We start from the raw sequence: 17,030 nt of genomic DNA on the forward strand, positions 1-17,030 counted from the left end.
AGTGGCTTAGACTGTCATATCAGCTGTTTGAACTTACAACCTATTAATCACAAGACATACCTTTACATACTGAGCCACTGATGAAAACATTTTCAAAAAGGTATTAAAGCTCTCCTGTGTGACTTTGAAATAGCTGCAATGGATTTGGTCTTCAAGAAGCCTTGAATCTCACATGAAGCCGGAGGGTTCACTCACCAGTCGGTTGTATGCGGAGCTGTGTTTTTTCACTCTGCTTGCGTGTCATTGCAAACCAACTTCCATCTGGATCCTGAATCCACTCGACTGCCTGACAGTACAGCAGCCCCTGGTCTACTGGCTGGAGCTTGTGAATGGTCAATCTATAGGATGTGGCACTGGTTTTATCCAACCTGAGATCTCCCGTTGACATCCTCTGCCGATAAGGTCCTCCAGAGCGTAGAACAAAGTCCCTGGACAGAGTGACCAGCTCCTGAGGTGGGGCAGTTGCATCCTCAGGGGATCTGAGGTACCAACCCACCGACAGATGTGTATGCTGCATTGTGGTTCGAGACACCTCACAGTTGAGCTGTAATGTGTCACCCTCCACTTTGGACAGAGTCTGGGGAGGAGCTGTCACTGTCAACGAGTCAGGGATCACTGAAACAAATGGAAAAGAAGGGAGAGAAAGTTATTATCATCATCATTATAAGGCATAAGATGTAGTAGTAACTTGCAGAAGTATTCATAAAAATGTTCACATTGATGCATGTGTGATCTTATGGGACAAACCAACAAAAACCAAAGCTCATATAATTTTCCTCAAAGTGTGAGGAAAATGATTTGAGCTTCATCAAAAAGAACCTGAATCAAATGTTAATCTTTATTCAACTAGACAAAAACATTGTTGAGCTCTAATTTCTTCTTTAAAGAGGGACCTGACATGATAGCAGCACCTAAAAGACATTTAAAATTCCTCAAAGTGTGAGGAAAATGATATGTTCTTTACATTTTTTTTGTTTATAATCAGGCTTGATAATGAAACATGCAAAACCTTTAATGACGCACAAGCATTATGTGATTCATAAATGCAGAGCATGGCACAACGGCAAACCTAACAAGGCAAAACCTTCCATCTGAACTGACAAGGAGATCCTTATTGGAGAAGGAAAGCCTGGGTAAGAAGAGCTACAGAGATACATAACTTAGGTAAGAGAAACTTTACATATGGTAACAAATAGTCATGAACTCCACAAATATGGTTTTAGAGTGGAAAGTGCAAATCTCAAGAAGAACTGATTCAAGAAGATAAAGTCTTGTTTTCCTCAAGCAACGTGGTGGACACAGCAAATGGAAGACAATGCTTTGGTTATTTGGACCAAAATTAAACATTTTATCTTGCAAGGAAAATATTATGTGTTGAACTTAATTTATGCTGCATGTTATAACACAGCATTATTATAGCACACAATCCACCATTATGAAGCATGTGGGCAGCGTCATGCTGTGGGTAGGCTTTCTTTTTCTCATCAGTAACAGGGAAGATGGGCAGAGTTGATCGAAACAGGGATAGAGCAGAAATCACGGCTCAGTAAAAAGCCTGTTTATGTGTTAGAATGAGCCTGTCAAAATACGGATTTAAATTCAATAGAACATCATTAGTTGTAAAATGCAGATTATTAAAAGTGCATGGATTCTTCTGGAAGACACTGTACTTAGCATGTGTCATTTTTCAAACGCTGAATGCTTAAATAGCATTTTTGATTTATCATACCATTATAGGGGTGTAAAAATAAACACCCATGCAACTCAAAGTGCCAAATAATCCGATTCACTCTTAGAAGAAGGTGTGAGGAAAAGGCGTTAATGCAAATAGTCTTTGTTCAGAGGAGACCGCCCTCTATTTTCTCATCCATATATGACTTTCAAATGACACTGCGTGTTGATAGCTTATTCTCTATCTCTCACAGCCAGATACGTCTGGGGATGCTCTTAGCATTGCTTTCAGACTGATTACATACCATATTGATTGTTAAAGTGAACACAACACATGATTACACCTCAAAACATCTCAGATATTTTATTCATATTGCATGAACTAAATATGCAAACATGAAGTTAAAAATGACTGCAATACATTCCGCTTAGTTCTATCTACAGTAAAAGTAAGGGGTGAAAAAATAGTACAGAAAACAAGCCAGATGGCTTGAAGAGAGGAGATGAGAGAGTGGGACACTCAGGTGCGAGGAAGGAAGAGAGACATCAAGATGTGAGAATTTCAGAAGGCTGGAAACGCTCAGCAGAGCGACAGAAATAAACATGTAAAGCTTTTTAAAGAAACACGTTTAGCTGAGCGAGTATTTTTGGACCGGTATCAGGGAGCCACAGTATCGTATATTAATGTGTGTGTGGAAGATGGAAAGGGAGGATTTCAGACAGGATTTAACTTCTTGCACTCCAGGGCTTAATGTATTATTGAGAGCTAAATGCTAGCAAGGCCAGGAGGTCAGCAGGTCACAAGGCCCTGTATAAATATCAAGAATAAGATGTTCAAGGTCTGGAATTGACTAAATTTGGAAAATATAAGAAGGTGGAACTCAACATGACACTGATTTGACAATTTTGAGTGAATTTTTAAAACCTGAAAACTAAAGTAATTTTTTTTCAACAAGTTGAGTTTTCTTTTTGAGAGCTATATGGCTACTGGCACAATGACAGTGTGAAAAGTCAGCATGTTCTGAATTCTGTTTTGTTTTTTTTTCCACATTTTTAATGCTTGACCGAAGCCAGTTAAAGAAATAAGCAACTGCTTGGGGCATCCGTTGACCTGATGCCCCCAGAGGTCTTTAAATATCACATACAGGCTTAAAAATTTGCTAATTTAAAGACACAATGCAAATATGACAATGGATTACAGTAAATGTGCAGACAGAAATCCAATATTAATCAGAATTGGCAGATTTTCAGGCTGATCAGACTCTGATCCGTAACCCAGTTGGAAGAAATAAAAAAAATTCAGATCTTTTTCTGATGAACAAAAAAGATCAGAAAAAGATTAATCACCATAGCAAGTTGTAAAATGACTTCCTGCAGGAAATAAGAAAGATGAAGAGAGTACAACAAAAGTTATCTGGTTTTGTTTTATTCCGTGTTGAACTTTAAATGTTTGCTCATCATTAAAGAAACTGGATTTAGAAATATTGTCTGCCTTTTGCAAATTACTGAAGAGAATTTATGTTCTATGATATATATACTGTGCATAGAAATTATTGGTTTTGTCATGTTAACTTTGCTGACAATGCTAATGGATAATTTAATGTGATGTGCATCAGCACATTTCTTGGTTCGAAATGTGCTGATGCACAGCTGGTCAAATGACTATCAGAAATACACAAAAAGGCAAAATACTTTTAGTTGCATCCCCGGCTTATATTTTCATTAAATAGTGCTAGCATAAATATTCAAGAAATTTTAGAGGATATTTGTTTTATGGTGAAAGTCATTTTGCTCTAGTCCACCTCTGAATGGCTAATATGTATGCATACGTATATGAAAAAAAAAACAATATTTATTGATGGCAGGTTATTACTAAACAGAGTTCCTTTTGAAAAAAAAAAAGTCCTTTAAAGTATAGTCCTTATTTGTTTAAAATAAGTGGTGGAGAATGATGAATTATTATATTATATTACCTCAGTAATAAGATGGTAATAATGTGGAAATATTTAGTTAATTGAAATGTAACAACATACTAATATAATGTAATTAGTATTATTGTTAGCATGACCTAGTACATTGCATTGTAGTTTGCAATATTAAAGTAAAACTCAAATAATCAATTGTGAAAATGTAGCCCTTACAACTTACCATACTCAGTTCTAAATGTACATATTACACTAATTTAGATGAGAAAACCCTGCATTTTCTTAAGTGTGTCTGATTCTTAAAACACAGCGAGGTTTAATGACAGACAGATCAGGGATCGGTCACTGCTAATTAAACAATTGGAGGAACAAAGACAGGATGAAAGAAAAGTCTGCAGCATCTCGAGTGAAGAGGCTTGACATTTGGTTGCTCGAGCTTAACAAGCCACTCTGAGACAAACAACATAAAGAAAAAGCCGCAGGAAATGAGCGTAAAAACGAATCAAGTAGGTCAGATATAGTTGCACTCTAATAAGGTGATGCACTCGAGAGATATATAAACTGAGTCAAGACAAGAGCACACTGCTTTCTGCAATAGTTTACCACATTCTTGAAAACACAGATATGCTCTGACTGAACACAATCCTTAAATTGCTCAAATTTAGTGTTTCAGAAGCCATCTAGCTGCAAGGGATACAAATGAAAGTTGTAGGCAGCAATAAAAAACTCATAAAACTGTCCTGCTGGTTCATTTATTTGTGGGCTATGAGATAAAAATGACTAACGTGAATCACACGGAGATTGTGTTTGTGCCGTTTGAAAAGCTTTACATTTTCTACCGATTTGGGCTGAGTATTTGTTAGTAATGGCTGTGACATCTGGGTGATAACGGCTCAATGCAATCTGCTCTTTAACTTGTTTCCTCCAACGGATTGATTTTTTAAAAAGACAGTTCAAGTTTTTGGTGGTGTCAGAGCTGAAATTGAGATACTCCCTAGCCCATTGTTCAGCTCTTCTGAACCACAGCCGACTTTGGGTGTTCTCTGCTGCACTGGTGGTTTGCTGATGGTCTCTCTTTCAAAGCCATCCTTCAATGCCCAGTATGGTGAAGGCAAAGTTGAATTATGTGGCCTCAAGCTCTCTGCATCTTACATCCAGTGGCAATCAATCTGCACCTCTAACACGTTGTCTGCAATGGGTGAGTAATCTTTAATACTTGGGAGTATTTCTTTTCGAACGCCTTTTAAAGGCCTTTCAGGAGTGGTAAAGCACAGTCAGCTCCAAAATGAAGTTGTGCTATTTGAAGCCTGACTGTCACAGCACTTCATTTAGCTTCAGACTAGCTGCCACAATGTGTTGTGGGATGAATTTTTCAGGGCTTGATTATGTTGTCAACTGTAATTTCCAACTACTGACACATAATGGTGTCTGTTGTTATATTTCTCCACAACTTTAGAACAATAATCTTCCAATTCTGGAAATAGTGTCAAATTCTACCAGATAAAGTGTAAAAACAGCCAGTGTGATTTGTCAAGTTTTGTGCAATTTGATAGAGATGCAGAAGAATCTCTATCAGATTTATGAGCATCTCTATCACCAGTTCTTACAACTGGTGATAGATTTATGCATGAGGCAGCCATGGATTTAAAAGTTGGGATTAGTGTGAAACATTTGCAGTCAGATTATATTCTGGGGCTTCTGATTGATTTTTATTTCTGTAATCAATAAAACTTCGCTGACTATCAAAAACTGACTATCATGTTAGAAATCTGGTTCCCTTAAGTCTTCGTACATCATTCATATTTATCCCGGTTACTTGGCTTACTCACATTTTTCTTAGTTGTCAACTGCAAGTTAAGTATACTTAACTTAACTAGTATACTAGTATACTTGCAGGACACCATTAAAGGACTTGTTTTTGTTACTGGAAGGATTACAAAAAGTTGTTTGTCTGCTCACTTTTTTCTTATAGATACCATTCATTTCAGTTGGATTTTTGTCAAATTACTTGGGCTGTCAAACTTTGACATCTTACAACAATGTTGTAAGATGGGACTAAATAAAGCTCAGTGTCAGCACACATTGTATGAAATATCGACATTTGAAAGCAGTGACATATGTGGTACTATGGTTCAGTGATGTTGTCAGTAGTTCTACATACATTTATTGACACAGCACTTCATTTAGCTTCAGACTAGACTGTTATTATGCAGTGCACTGCATAATAACAAATAGAGCAGCTCAAACAGAATTATATGGATTTTAGTTGTGTTATTTGCAAAATAAATTATAGTAGTTACTTCATTTAGCTCCAGAAACACTTATAACTGTCAAAGTGTCAAGATAATTCACCATTATCAGATCGTTTAATCATCTGGTAAATATAATCCATTTGGATTAATCATCTCTTAGCTATGTATAGCTTATGTGTCTTAAGCTGCTTTAAGTGAACAATTTTTCATAGAAAGATTAGTGTTAAGTCAGCTAAACTGATGACAATTCAAGAGTCCAAAAACATTATATGTATTGCATTTAGCTTTGTCAACGTAAGATGGTGATCTTGGTAAGGTTACTAACTTCTCTCACTCAAGTCAACAATGAGTGAACGGCGGCCTCAAATAGACCTACAATAACCACAATGACGCACCTACATTACAACCTGCCTTTGCCATAGCAACCCTCCCACATGATGCTTTGTGGCCGCTGAGAATAGTCCAGAGTTACTATAACAACTATTCCCACCAACACCAACCTAATAACCAAACTGACTCACATGCCTCTCTCAGACACACCTGTGCAAAGCTAAAAAGAAAACTAAAGAAGCGACATCACGATCATTTGCTGCACTTCTTCAAAGGATATTTAACACTTTTGCTTTGCATCTCTGCATCTTTGCGACAGAGCACTGCAAGAGTTAGACCAAATCAGTCGGTCTCTGCCTTTTTCTGACAGGCTAAGATGGTAAACAAACCAAGATCCTCCAGCAGCCCTGCTGACCTCAATCTGTAAAGGGATTAGGAACAGCAAGAGATGACAATCTTGGGCACTAACACTCATGTTTACCACTTGCGAGGACAATGTTGTGACTTATTTTACCTGCTGGGTGCTAAACTGTTACCATCAGAACAGCCTTAAAATATTACTTTGGATACATTTTATCTTTGGCTTTGAGATGCTAAAAGCTTAATGTTGTGAACATTTTGCCATTTCAAAGAAAGTGCATGAGTAAATTCAATCTCGTCTGAAGTCTTTGTTTACGCTACTTAAATGTGATTTGAGTTTACCTGGCATACTGGAATCTGCATCCTCATTAAGTTTAAAGAACTTGACATCATTTCAAACAGGTTAAAAGCTCCTTTTTATGTTTATTTAAAGTCAGCTTAACTTTGGAAAACAAAAAACCTTGAAATACTCCACTGAAGAAGTCTTATCAAATAATAATGAAAACTGTTCGGATTTGCACATTTACAAATACATAATGCATGACATTAAGGTGATGAGAAAATTAAAGAAGTTTGTGATGTATTTTAGTGTCTTAACTGGAGAAACAGTTTCATTTGGAACGATGAACAGAAAAGCCTGTAAAGAACAGATTGACACTGACATGTCAGGGGATTTGTTAACTTTGTGTGACAGATTGTAGAGTCTATTGAACATATGGAAAAACAACAGAATTTTGGAGAGAAAAAAAAACTGGATAATTTAAAAAAGGTGAATGATTGAATAAGTCTGTACAGGCTGGCTTCAACCAAACAGATCAACAAAGCAGAACCAGGAGAAAAAAAACAAAAAACAACAAAAGAAATTAACTCAAACTCCTATTTAGTTAAAAGCCATTTCTGTTTTTTTTTTTTTTTTACAAAAAAATTTTTTATAAAACTCATGATATTGTCTTAAATTATGTCAGATTCACATGAAATCTTGATTTTTTAAGTCTTTCCTCTGAAATTTAAAAGTTGCTCCAACAAAAAGATGCTGATTGTTATGCGAAAACTATGCTTCTGCCTCTCAAAAGACTCCAGCTCTCTGAATATTTAAAATCTGCTGACAATATCCAAGTTTTTGAAGGTCCCAAAAGTCATCTTTTAAATATCGTTTACTTATGATTTTAATGCACATAAAGAAATGTACTTAAATCATTGTCTGTAAAATGTATTTCAATGCGATAACTAAAACACAAACGACGAAAATTAAAAATTGGGAATTGCACTTTTTTGTTCACTGAGTTAGTTCACCAATAAATCAGATGAAATCTGAAACTTGCACTAAAAACTCTCCATATTTATCAGTTATTTTGATTGGCACTGACACCATGAGTTCGCTGTAAGTCTTTTAACCTCTCTCTCTGCTCTACCCCGTCTTCAGCATTAGTTTTCATCTCCCTATATTCCTGATCTTCCCTTACATTTTTTAGCTTTTTGAAGTGACTGACGCTTGTCAACCCTCCAGCTGGCCTTTTAAGTCTAAACACGCGAGGTGAGAAGTGTGAGGGGGCTAGAGGACGGCAAGACGAGAGGGGGGATTTTGCAAAAGATGACACGAAGAGGAAAAGATGATTATTCATGAAGTCTCATCCGTGCGCTCGGCATGCATGCAGCTCTTAGCATCTTTTCACACCGTGGCGTTACAAAAGCAGAAAAGATGAAGTAAAGTCAATGGAAAATCACATGGTTGTGTTGTGATTTTAAGTATTAATGCTTGCGGAAATGTGTTATCTTTAATGTGTTATCTTTAAGGGTTGAGCATCTGAGAGTCAAGATTAATCCCTTCTGTCTTTTCATAAGAGAGGTTGATTAGTAGAGAAAATGCTGTGATTTATGTCAGCTTTAGTTGTGTTGGCTGAAAAAACCTACCTGTTTGTATTTATTAAGTAATAAATTTGCACAATCCTCCCATAGTATAGACTAATGTTATGAGTGGGAGCATTGTCACAATTATTCATCATAAAATTACTTTTCAAAACTTGGTAAGAGATTACTGCGCAAAATATCAGCATATGCAGGCCTTGTTCAGATAATAAGCAGGATTACTATTGCAACGACACATCGGTCTGGTCATAAGGTTTCAGGCAAACATCTATTGTCAGAAAAAACAATGATAAAGCTCCTTGGTCTCAATAAAGCAATAATAATGTGTGGATGAATTAAGGTGAGACTTTCATGTCTAAGAATATGGTGCCAGCTGTCATGCATGATTGTGCTGAAACTTTGCCGAGGTTTTGTTTTACTATCAGTGATACTAGTGAGTAGCAAAAGTAAATGGTGCCGAGAAAGAAGAAGTACTGCCTCCAAACGTTCATTCTTCATTTGCTGAGATCAGTTACACCTCATAAATTTAAACAGGTGCAACCAATTCTTGAATTTCAACTTCTTGCAGGTTTTGGTTGGATAGTTATATCAGAATAAAACAACATATTTAACATAAATTATAACCAAAAAATTAGCAAATTCTTTTGACATTCACATTTGAGTATTTCTAAAATTCCAAAGTGACAAATATTCATATCTATTTTCTCTTAACCAGTTTTACAGACAACCACTCCAACTGTTCAGCGATGGTCAGACCGGGTTAAGTGAGTGTCTGTGTGTGTGCATCTGTGTTGCTACAAAGCAAATAGCCACTTGGCAGAGCCAGCAGCGTAATTATCGTTAATTACTCTGTGAAAGTAAGAGCACTACTGAAAGGAAAACAGAGTGAGTGGGTGAGATCCTCAGCTTCTACTTCATATGAGTCCAGCCCCAAGACACAGCAGACGTCACTCAGTGACCCAGAATGCCTGCAGCCAATGCAGATGTGCTAGGTCGGGAGGTAAAACATACAAAACTAGGTGCGGAAGCTCTGCCTACACCTGACTTTTGTAATCCAACATCATAGCCATTCATATCCTCCGTGGCTTTGTTGTTTTCTGCAAGAGCTGCTGATGAGTCAGAGTGAAGTTGAAGAGGTTCAACTGGGATATTGGAAGAGAGAGGGAGGATGAAAAAAGAAAGAGGAGGGAGACAAAGAGGAAGAAAATAACTAAGATGAACAAAAGGCCAATGTTCGTTTAGTTGATGCATCCGGTAGACACAACTCTGATTTCAGTCCAGGTAAATGGAAAAAAATAATAAAAAATTACATAATTTTTTGTCACCGACATACAGACAATGTCCCTCACATTGTTTTCAGCTTCCTGTATAAAAGAGGACGCTACAAATCAGTTCAATAACTTTTTTTTTTTGCTCAAATCACAAGAAAAACTGTTTCAAACATCTGAGAGCAAACTCTTGTGAACTGAGGTCTATACGCTCTATGTTCCCAAGGGTGCCAGCTTAAAGCAAGGATAAGGAGTGACACAAGAAAAAAAAGGAGGCAATATCTGGATAACGACTTGGAGCCACAAATAAGAGACATGTGGTAGCCTTCTGTAAAAGAGAACAAAGGAAAGAGTGGGAGAAAAAAAAAGGACAAGACTTGAACAGTTTCACTTGGGATGGTTGTCCACAGCATGGGGTACATCCATAATAGAACATATGCATGTGATCAAATGCAGTCTTTCCCCTAATTTAAGTTAAAATACAAAACAGTTCTTTTCAAGTATTACCCATCCAGTTGTATGAGTCTGTGTATTAATATGCAAAATATGTGCACAAATGTTGATGTATGTGGGCCTAGAAAAACCACTTAAGCTGAAAGAAGTGACAAAATGTTTCTTGTTTTAAGATGCTAAGTGCCAGCTTGTTGGCTAAAATGAGGACTAATGTCAGCAGGTCTTATCAGTTGCAGGCAAGTAACAGCTAAGGAGGCTCTATTAAAGCAGTAGAGCCCAGAAAAACAATGCCACTGACCATTTATTATTGGGTAAAACAAAAGCTTCCTTTTCAAACACTAATGTCTACTCTCTCCAAGTTTGGCTCGCCACTAAATGTGCTTATGGGCATTTTTCGAATCACATCTTCTTCTACGTGATTAAAAAACAACTGATTGTCATGTGTTGGTTTTCAGTTTTATGGAATATCACAAGAATATCACCCACTTTCGGTTCTGGGGTTTAACTAGAGCCTGTGCTGAAGCAAGTATTAACGGATTCTTTCATCAGCTTGGCACAACTGATTACATGGAAGGGAACATCCTCTTTTCTAAACGTATTCAAGGAGAAATTTTACTTGACAATTATTGACTGAAGGGAGATTTGAAAAGCTATTACGAGGAAGACATATAAAACAACCCAAAAAACAAAAGCACTGAGTCAGAAGAACCATCTGTAGGGGCGAGAATCACATCTGGAGCTGCATATTGATCAACTTAAACTAATACTCAGACAGACAACTGGAACAATGTGTACAGGTGGAATTAATTTATTTAATCAGTGTGGTTTATCTGTTTGAATAACCTAACGTCTTTTCAATTCATAAAGCATCCTGCAAATATATGCCATTTAATTTAATTAACTATTTGTTTAAGCTCAATAAATGTACAAATATGGGTCGGCACTTTTTAGAAAAGAATGCCTTTGGGAGTAATTCTATTAGAACATATTTGTGTTAACTTTTAATTAGCACGATTGTGACATATTGCTACTTTTATTTAAGTAAAATGTCTCGTTACTCTGATTAACTTCACTGGATGGAGAACAAACATGTTTAACTGAAAATGCAGCAGACACAGACCTGTATTGTAAACAATGCTGTTACTTTTCTTGGTAAGAGCATTTGAAATACCAGGATTTGCATATAATGTCATAATTTTGGCTGTCTGATTAATAATTTTAGAATATTAAGTCATGACTTATGCTTGAGAAGCATTGTTACTTTACTTTTTCACGTTTACTTAATTAAAGCTTAAGTTGTTCTGAGACCACTGCATTTTACCTCTTAGTAGTGCTGCTCTTCCCATAAAATGTTTGGGAACTCGGACTCCCCTCTGTTTATGAATAATTTCTTTCTTAATCACTCCCTTACAAAAAAAAAACACCAACATAAAAAATAAGCCTTTAAACTTATTTTTCATGTTTATAAAGTAAACATAAAAATTGATCAACTGCTTTAAACTGCTTTGGGCACCCCGTCCTGTAGACTCAGACAATTTGGGCCATGATAACCTCAAAAAGCCATGGTGGGAGTCCCTTATTTTCAATTCTAAAAGATGGCAACCCTAACAGTCAATCAGGTGTGTATATAAAATCAAACGGTATTTCCACTAAACGTTTCTCTTGATTAAAAGAGGTTGGTTGTTTGAAATAATAAAAATACAAAAAAAGTCGTAGCATTTTCAAAGTTGTAATTGTCACCATCAGAGTGGCATTTGTAATCAGGTTTGACTGAGAAACAGCAAAGGTCATAATCAGAGTCTATTCAGGAGTACAACACAAAGACTACGCTTCCTAAATTGTGCTGTTAAAATTTATAGCAATATATGACTGAGGGATGTCCTGCATTGTTGTCAGTAGACTGACATGCTGAGAAATTTTTCTCAGTGAATGATGCTAATTTTCATTTCACAATTATCTTGTGATAAACTGCAGTAAAATAAAATGTAGAATATGCAATCAAAAAGAGTGCAGAAATCATCTTTAAGTGAATATAAACCATAGCAATCAAAACATCATCAATCTGAAAAAACAATAGCCATTGTATATTTTGTTGAATTAAAACGTAATTATAGATAACAAGCTAACCGTTGCCTCTTCTAAAGTTTGACACAGACACAGCTGAAGGGTTTGTCAGAGTCAAGAGTAATTTTCACATTGCTCAATATAAGCTTTAAAATGTAATTAAAACATAAGAGCCCTGCATTTGCATAAAATCTTAGCTCTTTGGCATCTACAAAATTAATTTGACTAATGTAAGGTTCCAAAATATGTCAGTCTTCTTATCTAATATATTCCGTTTGCTTATAAAATCATCCAAGCAGAGGCCTGAGCTGGAAACTGGAGGTATTAATTATGTCTCTTTCGTTGCAAATTAAGCATTGCATTTTCCGTATGCAACTGTCAAATGAAGGTAAGACCACTGGTCCAACGGCAAAAAATTCTACTGTCTGAAAGCAAACCATTATCAGCAAAAGCCGATGGATGGATGGATAGATGGAAAAATATCAAAAATACTTTTTATTTCTCTGTTCACAATTTTCTTTGTCCACACTTTCCAAGAAAAATGTGCCTGCAACATTTTGAAGCCTCCAGTAAAACGCAGCTAGACGAGTTCTTTATTTCTTGAATACACTTCATGTCTCAACCAAAAGTCATTTTCTGCTCTAAACACGAGTTGGATTTATTGGGCTTATAAATTGTAGTCAAAACAACCACACCAGTAGGGCTGTTCAGGTCAATATTGCGGTCAACAGGGTCCCTCGATTCACTGGTGCTATCCACAGTTTGGTTCAGAGTTTAGGTCTTTGTCATTTGAATATCCAAACATGTCTTCTTACAACAGCAACAATCAAGCTGCTTTGGTCAAATGTCTCAAGGTGTAAATAGCTGTAAAACACACCTAACAAGACAAATCAGGATCAGAGCTGCCCTTTCTGTGTTAGAAAGATGAAACCCGAGGATGCCACCGCCTCAGTTTATCATTGGGCTTCACTCCAGTGTTAAACCCAAATTGAGCTCACGACAGTTCTATTTGTGACCCCAGAATCTGCCGGTTTTGGTTGGGCCATTCTTTCTGTGGTTGTTAAAGTAATCTAGAATACAGCTCTGAACATTCCTCTCAGTACTGGACTGCAAACACCACACTGTTGAACTTCTATTTTGTTGTTTTATCCCTGGAGTGAATGCGTTTCTGTCAGAGAATGGTGTTATGTTGAAACTGTACCAGAATATTCGACTTGGAAACTATCCTTCTGGTTCCCTTCTATTTAAAAACTTAGGACTGTCATATCCTGCATGACTGAGTACATATAATGCATCCAAAACAATTGTTTTTCTCAGTGGAAAATTGCAGAAATCCAGTCTCTGTAAATGATTGTTTTCAAAACACTGTTTGTAAATGGATTAAGAATGCATTTTAACGGCACAGCTAAAAACAAATTGCTCAAACACTAGTGCTTCAAATGTGAAACTATAAAGTGAATGTCTGACACTACGTTCAAATGATCAAGCAGAACTCAACACTGTAATGCCACATGACTCCCAATCAAATCAAAAACTGAAAAATAAATGAAATAGAAGAAGTAGGTGAAGAGAGGAGGTTATAGCTGAAAGGGTGAGAGGATATGAGAGGTCTCAAAGTTGCTGTTATGAGATTTTAGCGTGGAGATGTGAAGTCTTCTGCCAACGAAACAACATTGCCAGTGGGTGTGAGAGTGAGTGTGTATGTGTGTCCTGTACTCCAACATGAAAGGTCATACCAGCTGAAAGGGAAACTGGCCCCCACATTTAATAAAGGGATCTCCAAGTATTCTTTCATCTCTTGTTACACCGTCATTCGTGCCTGGCCTGCTTTTCTCCTCTCGTCAAGAAGTCCTTCCATCAGACCGCCACCACTTAATGCAGTTCTTGGTTAGTGTTTTTTTTTTTTTTTTACTCTGACTTATCAGCTCCTAATTATCACTTCTTTTGTTTTCATCACTTTCCTCCTCCAGTTCATCATTCTCCTCCCGATGGCTTTGCAACACACGATTCCATAAACACAATGCGTGTTAAGGGAAAATATGGGATACAATCTTGCTCTGCGAAGATAGTCTGTTATAAAATCAGTCCATTCATTTTATAACAAATCTATGTACCAATTGTCTGATTGACACAAACTTGTACATTGGATTTTACGTGGTAGACCAGCACAATGTAGAATGCCACCATAAGAGTCACAATTCCTTATGCCAACTTCAAGTGCAGATAAATGCAGAGGGTTGTGTCATCTGATGTAAAACCTAAGTCAAATCAAACATGTACATCACAAATACATCCTGGTGTGCAAGACAGTAGTGAGACCAGCGATGTGGTAAAGTTTAGAGACAGTCCCACTGAGGAAAAGACAGGAAACACAACTGAAGGTTGCTGAGTTCAAGATTTTAAGGTTATCTTTAGGAGCTCACAGCTCACAAGCGGCCCCTGATGAGGGACAAGTTTATCAAGTTTGACATTTTAGAAGTAAAGTCAGCAAGGCCACAGTGAAATAGCTTGGATATGCTCATAGGGCAGACAATGGTTACATCAATAAAATCATTCAAAAGTCAACCTGAACCACCATGCAGGAGACTGAGAGGGCAACCAAAAAGGAGATTTTTGAGTGTGTGGAAAGAGGAGATGGAATTGTTTTGTGGAAGAGGAAGCAGCGGATGGGACCAAGTGGAAGCAGGCGATTCACTGTGGCAACCCCTGAAGGGAATAGTCAAAAGAGAAATAGAAGAAGACCAGAACATTGCAGAACACAAGTGTGAAGTCAAATAAAAATTATATAATTTTCAGTTACTGTTGTTTGTTTTGCAGCATCTAAAGCCAGGTTCACACTGTGTGATTATTGGTCCCCGAAGAAATCTCAGGTCATGAGCCTACTTCTGTGATAAATTGGTATTGGTATTTTTTAGTTTTCCACCTTTTACATGGAGGGTAAAATATTTAATTTCATCTGACCAGAGCATTTGATTTGATCCCTAACATGGAAAGAGGAAACAGATATGTTGTATTTTTGCAGATATTCACAATATGGTCGACCCTTTAAATGTGAAGAAATTTCTCAAGGTACTTGACTTGATATGTGAGCATCGGCGACACTTTAGAGTTTTACTTATTAGAAATTTGATAAATCATGTCTCCTTTCTTCACTTTGCCTGTCACACAAAACCTCATTAAAAGTCTTAATGTTTGTGACTTTAGCACTAAAAGAAAATCTCAAATATATTTTTGCAAAGCAGTGGCACAATAGAGATAAACAGCCAACCTGGGTGGCTTGTAAATCCAGCCAAACACACAGGTAGTTTAGCTTGAAGGAATGACAGCTCTCTGACCCACTCAGATTAGACGAGTAGGCATTTCCCCTGTGGTGCAGAGGTATTCCCCCTTTTGCGCACACACACAAACTCTCACTGAGTCAGCTACACTGTGCCCCACAGTTTCAAAGGATGTGCTGCTCATTAGCACAGAAATTTGGAGGAACACATAGGAGGTTAATAACAGAACAAACTGGAACTAAACAGGATCTACTGCCATGTATTCCACTATAAAACAGTCAGTAGGCTATGCATGAGCTCAGCATCACACATGTTGCACAGTGTTTAATCTTAACAAACCTATATTTTCTGAGTGCAATCTTAGCATCGACACAACCTCCTATACGCCTCTCTGACGTAGATGCAAATGATATAAAGTTGTCTTTAGAGAAAAATGATACAATGATGCAGCATCTAAAAGTAAAAAGCTGTCTAAGAGCACAGATTAAATCACACACACACGCACACACACACTGAGCTTGAGAGGTGCTGGGGGGGGGAGACCTTGAGGTATTGACCCGGTCTTTAAACTCCACAGAGTTCCATCTGATCGTGAAAATATGTGAAGTCCCAGAACAAGCTTGACCTATACCAGTGCCAAATGATCCTTTGAGTGCTGCAGGAAACCTCCAGAGGAACTACTTTCTTTCCAGCCATGGATTACAGATTTTGCTGGCAGGTTGTTGGTTTATATTAACATGGCATTATAAGAGTTAGAAAAACTTGAAATATACAGAAGGGATCTTCAATTCCAGACTTTGAGGGCTGATGTCCTGCAGCTTTTAGATGTGTCTCTGCTACAAAACAGTTTCCAAACAACTGGCAGACCAGAAAAAGCAACAAAAAATAAATACATACACATATAGTAAACATCCAAAAGTTTACTTCACTTTGGTGATGCGTCTCAGGCAGCTTTATACAGCTGGCTGGATCAACCAGCTTAATTTACATGATAATAGGAATGCTGTTTGGCTTACAAAATGGCATGAAACTAATAGAGGGAGTGCATGTGATATTGTGTTGTCTTCTATAGATATAACATTTTCAGCTCCAGATGTTTGAAATTACAAAAATACGCTAAGACGGAGGGTCCGGTAGGGTAGCTGTTAGCCTCCGAGAAGCTCTTTATTTCTTTACAAGAACACATTTTTTACTACAGAACCTTATTAAAAACTGTCAACTTAAAATGGACTAGCAAATAAGCAAAATAGTTCTCCAGTTCATGTTTTTTCTCGGAGACGATGTGCCTATGAAAAGGCCACCCAGTTGCTGTTTATAGTATGTCCTTGATTGTTTTGGTGAAACAATCATACATAGATGTGAAAGGAGCAAACTATCCACAGTGCTTTTTATAAGCCTCTCCTTCAGTTGCAACAATAAAAATGCAAGCTGCTTCTGCCCTGGGCAGCTGCCCATATGACCCATATGTAAAAAGAAAAAAAAAAAGGTGATGTCATAGTCTTTCTTGTATAAGTTTTTTATTGTAAATTTTTCCCATCGAGCCGTAGACTTAAGAAATCCCAA

General features: G+C 37.2%; 1 protein-coding gene across 1 annotated transcript in view; it reads right to left on the reverse strand.

The window, feature by feature from the left end:
• The window catches only part of LOC129361437 (immunoglobulin superfamily member 3-like), a 104,446-nt gene that overhangs the window by 41,585 nt on the left and 45,831 nt on the right, over positions 1–17,030 (reverse strand). The window contains 1 exon segment of the mRNA XM_055032279.1: positions 196–615. Coding sequence (XP_054888254.1) covers positions 196–615 — 420 coding nt within the window.

The sequence above is a fragment of the Poeciliopsis prolifica genome, unplaced genomic scaffold (genome assembly GCF_027474105.1).
Source record: "Poeciliopsis prolifica strain line A6 unplaced genomic scaffold, Auburn_PproV2 SCAFFOLD007, whole genome shotgun sequence".
NCBI classification, from domain to species: Eukaryota; Metazoa; Chordata; class Actinopteri; order Cyprinodontiformes; family Poeciliidae; genus Poeciliopsis; species Poeciliopsis prolifica.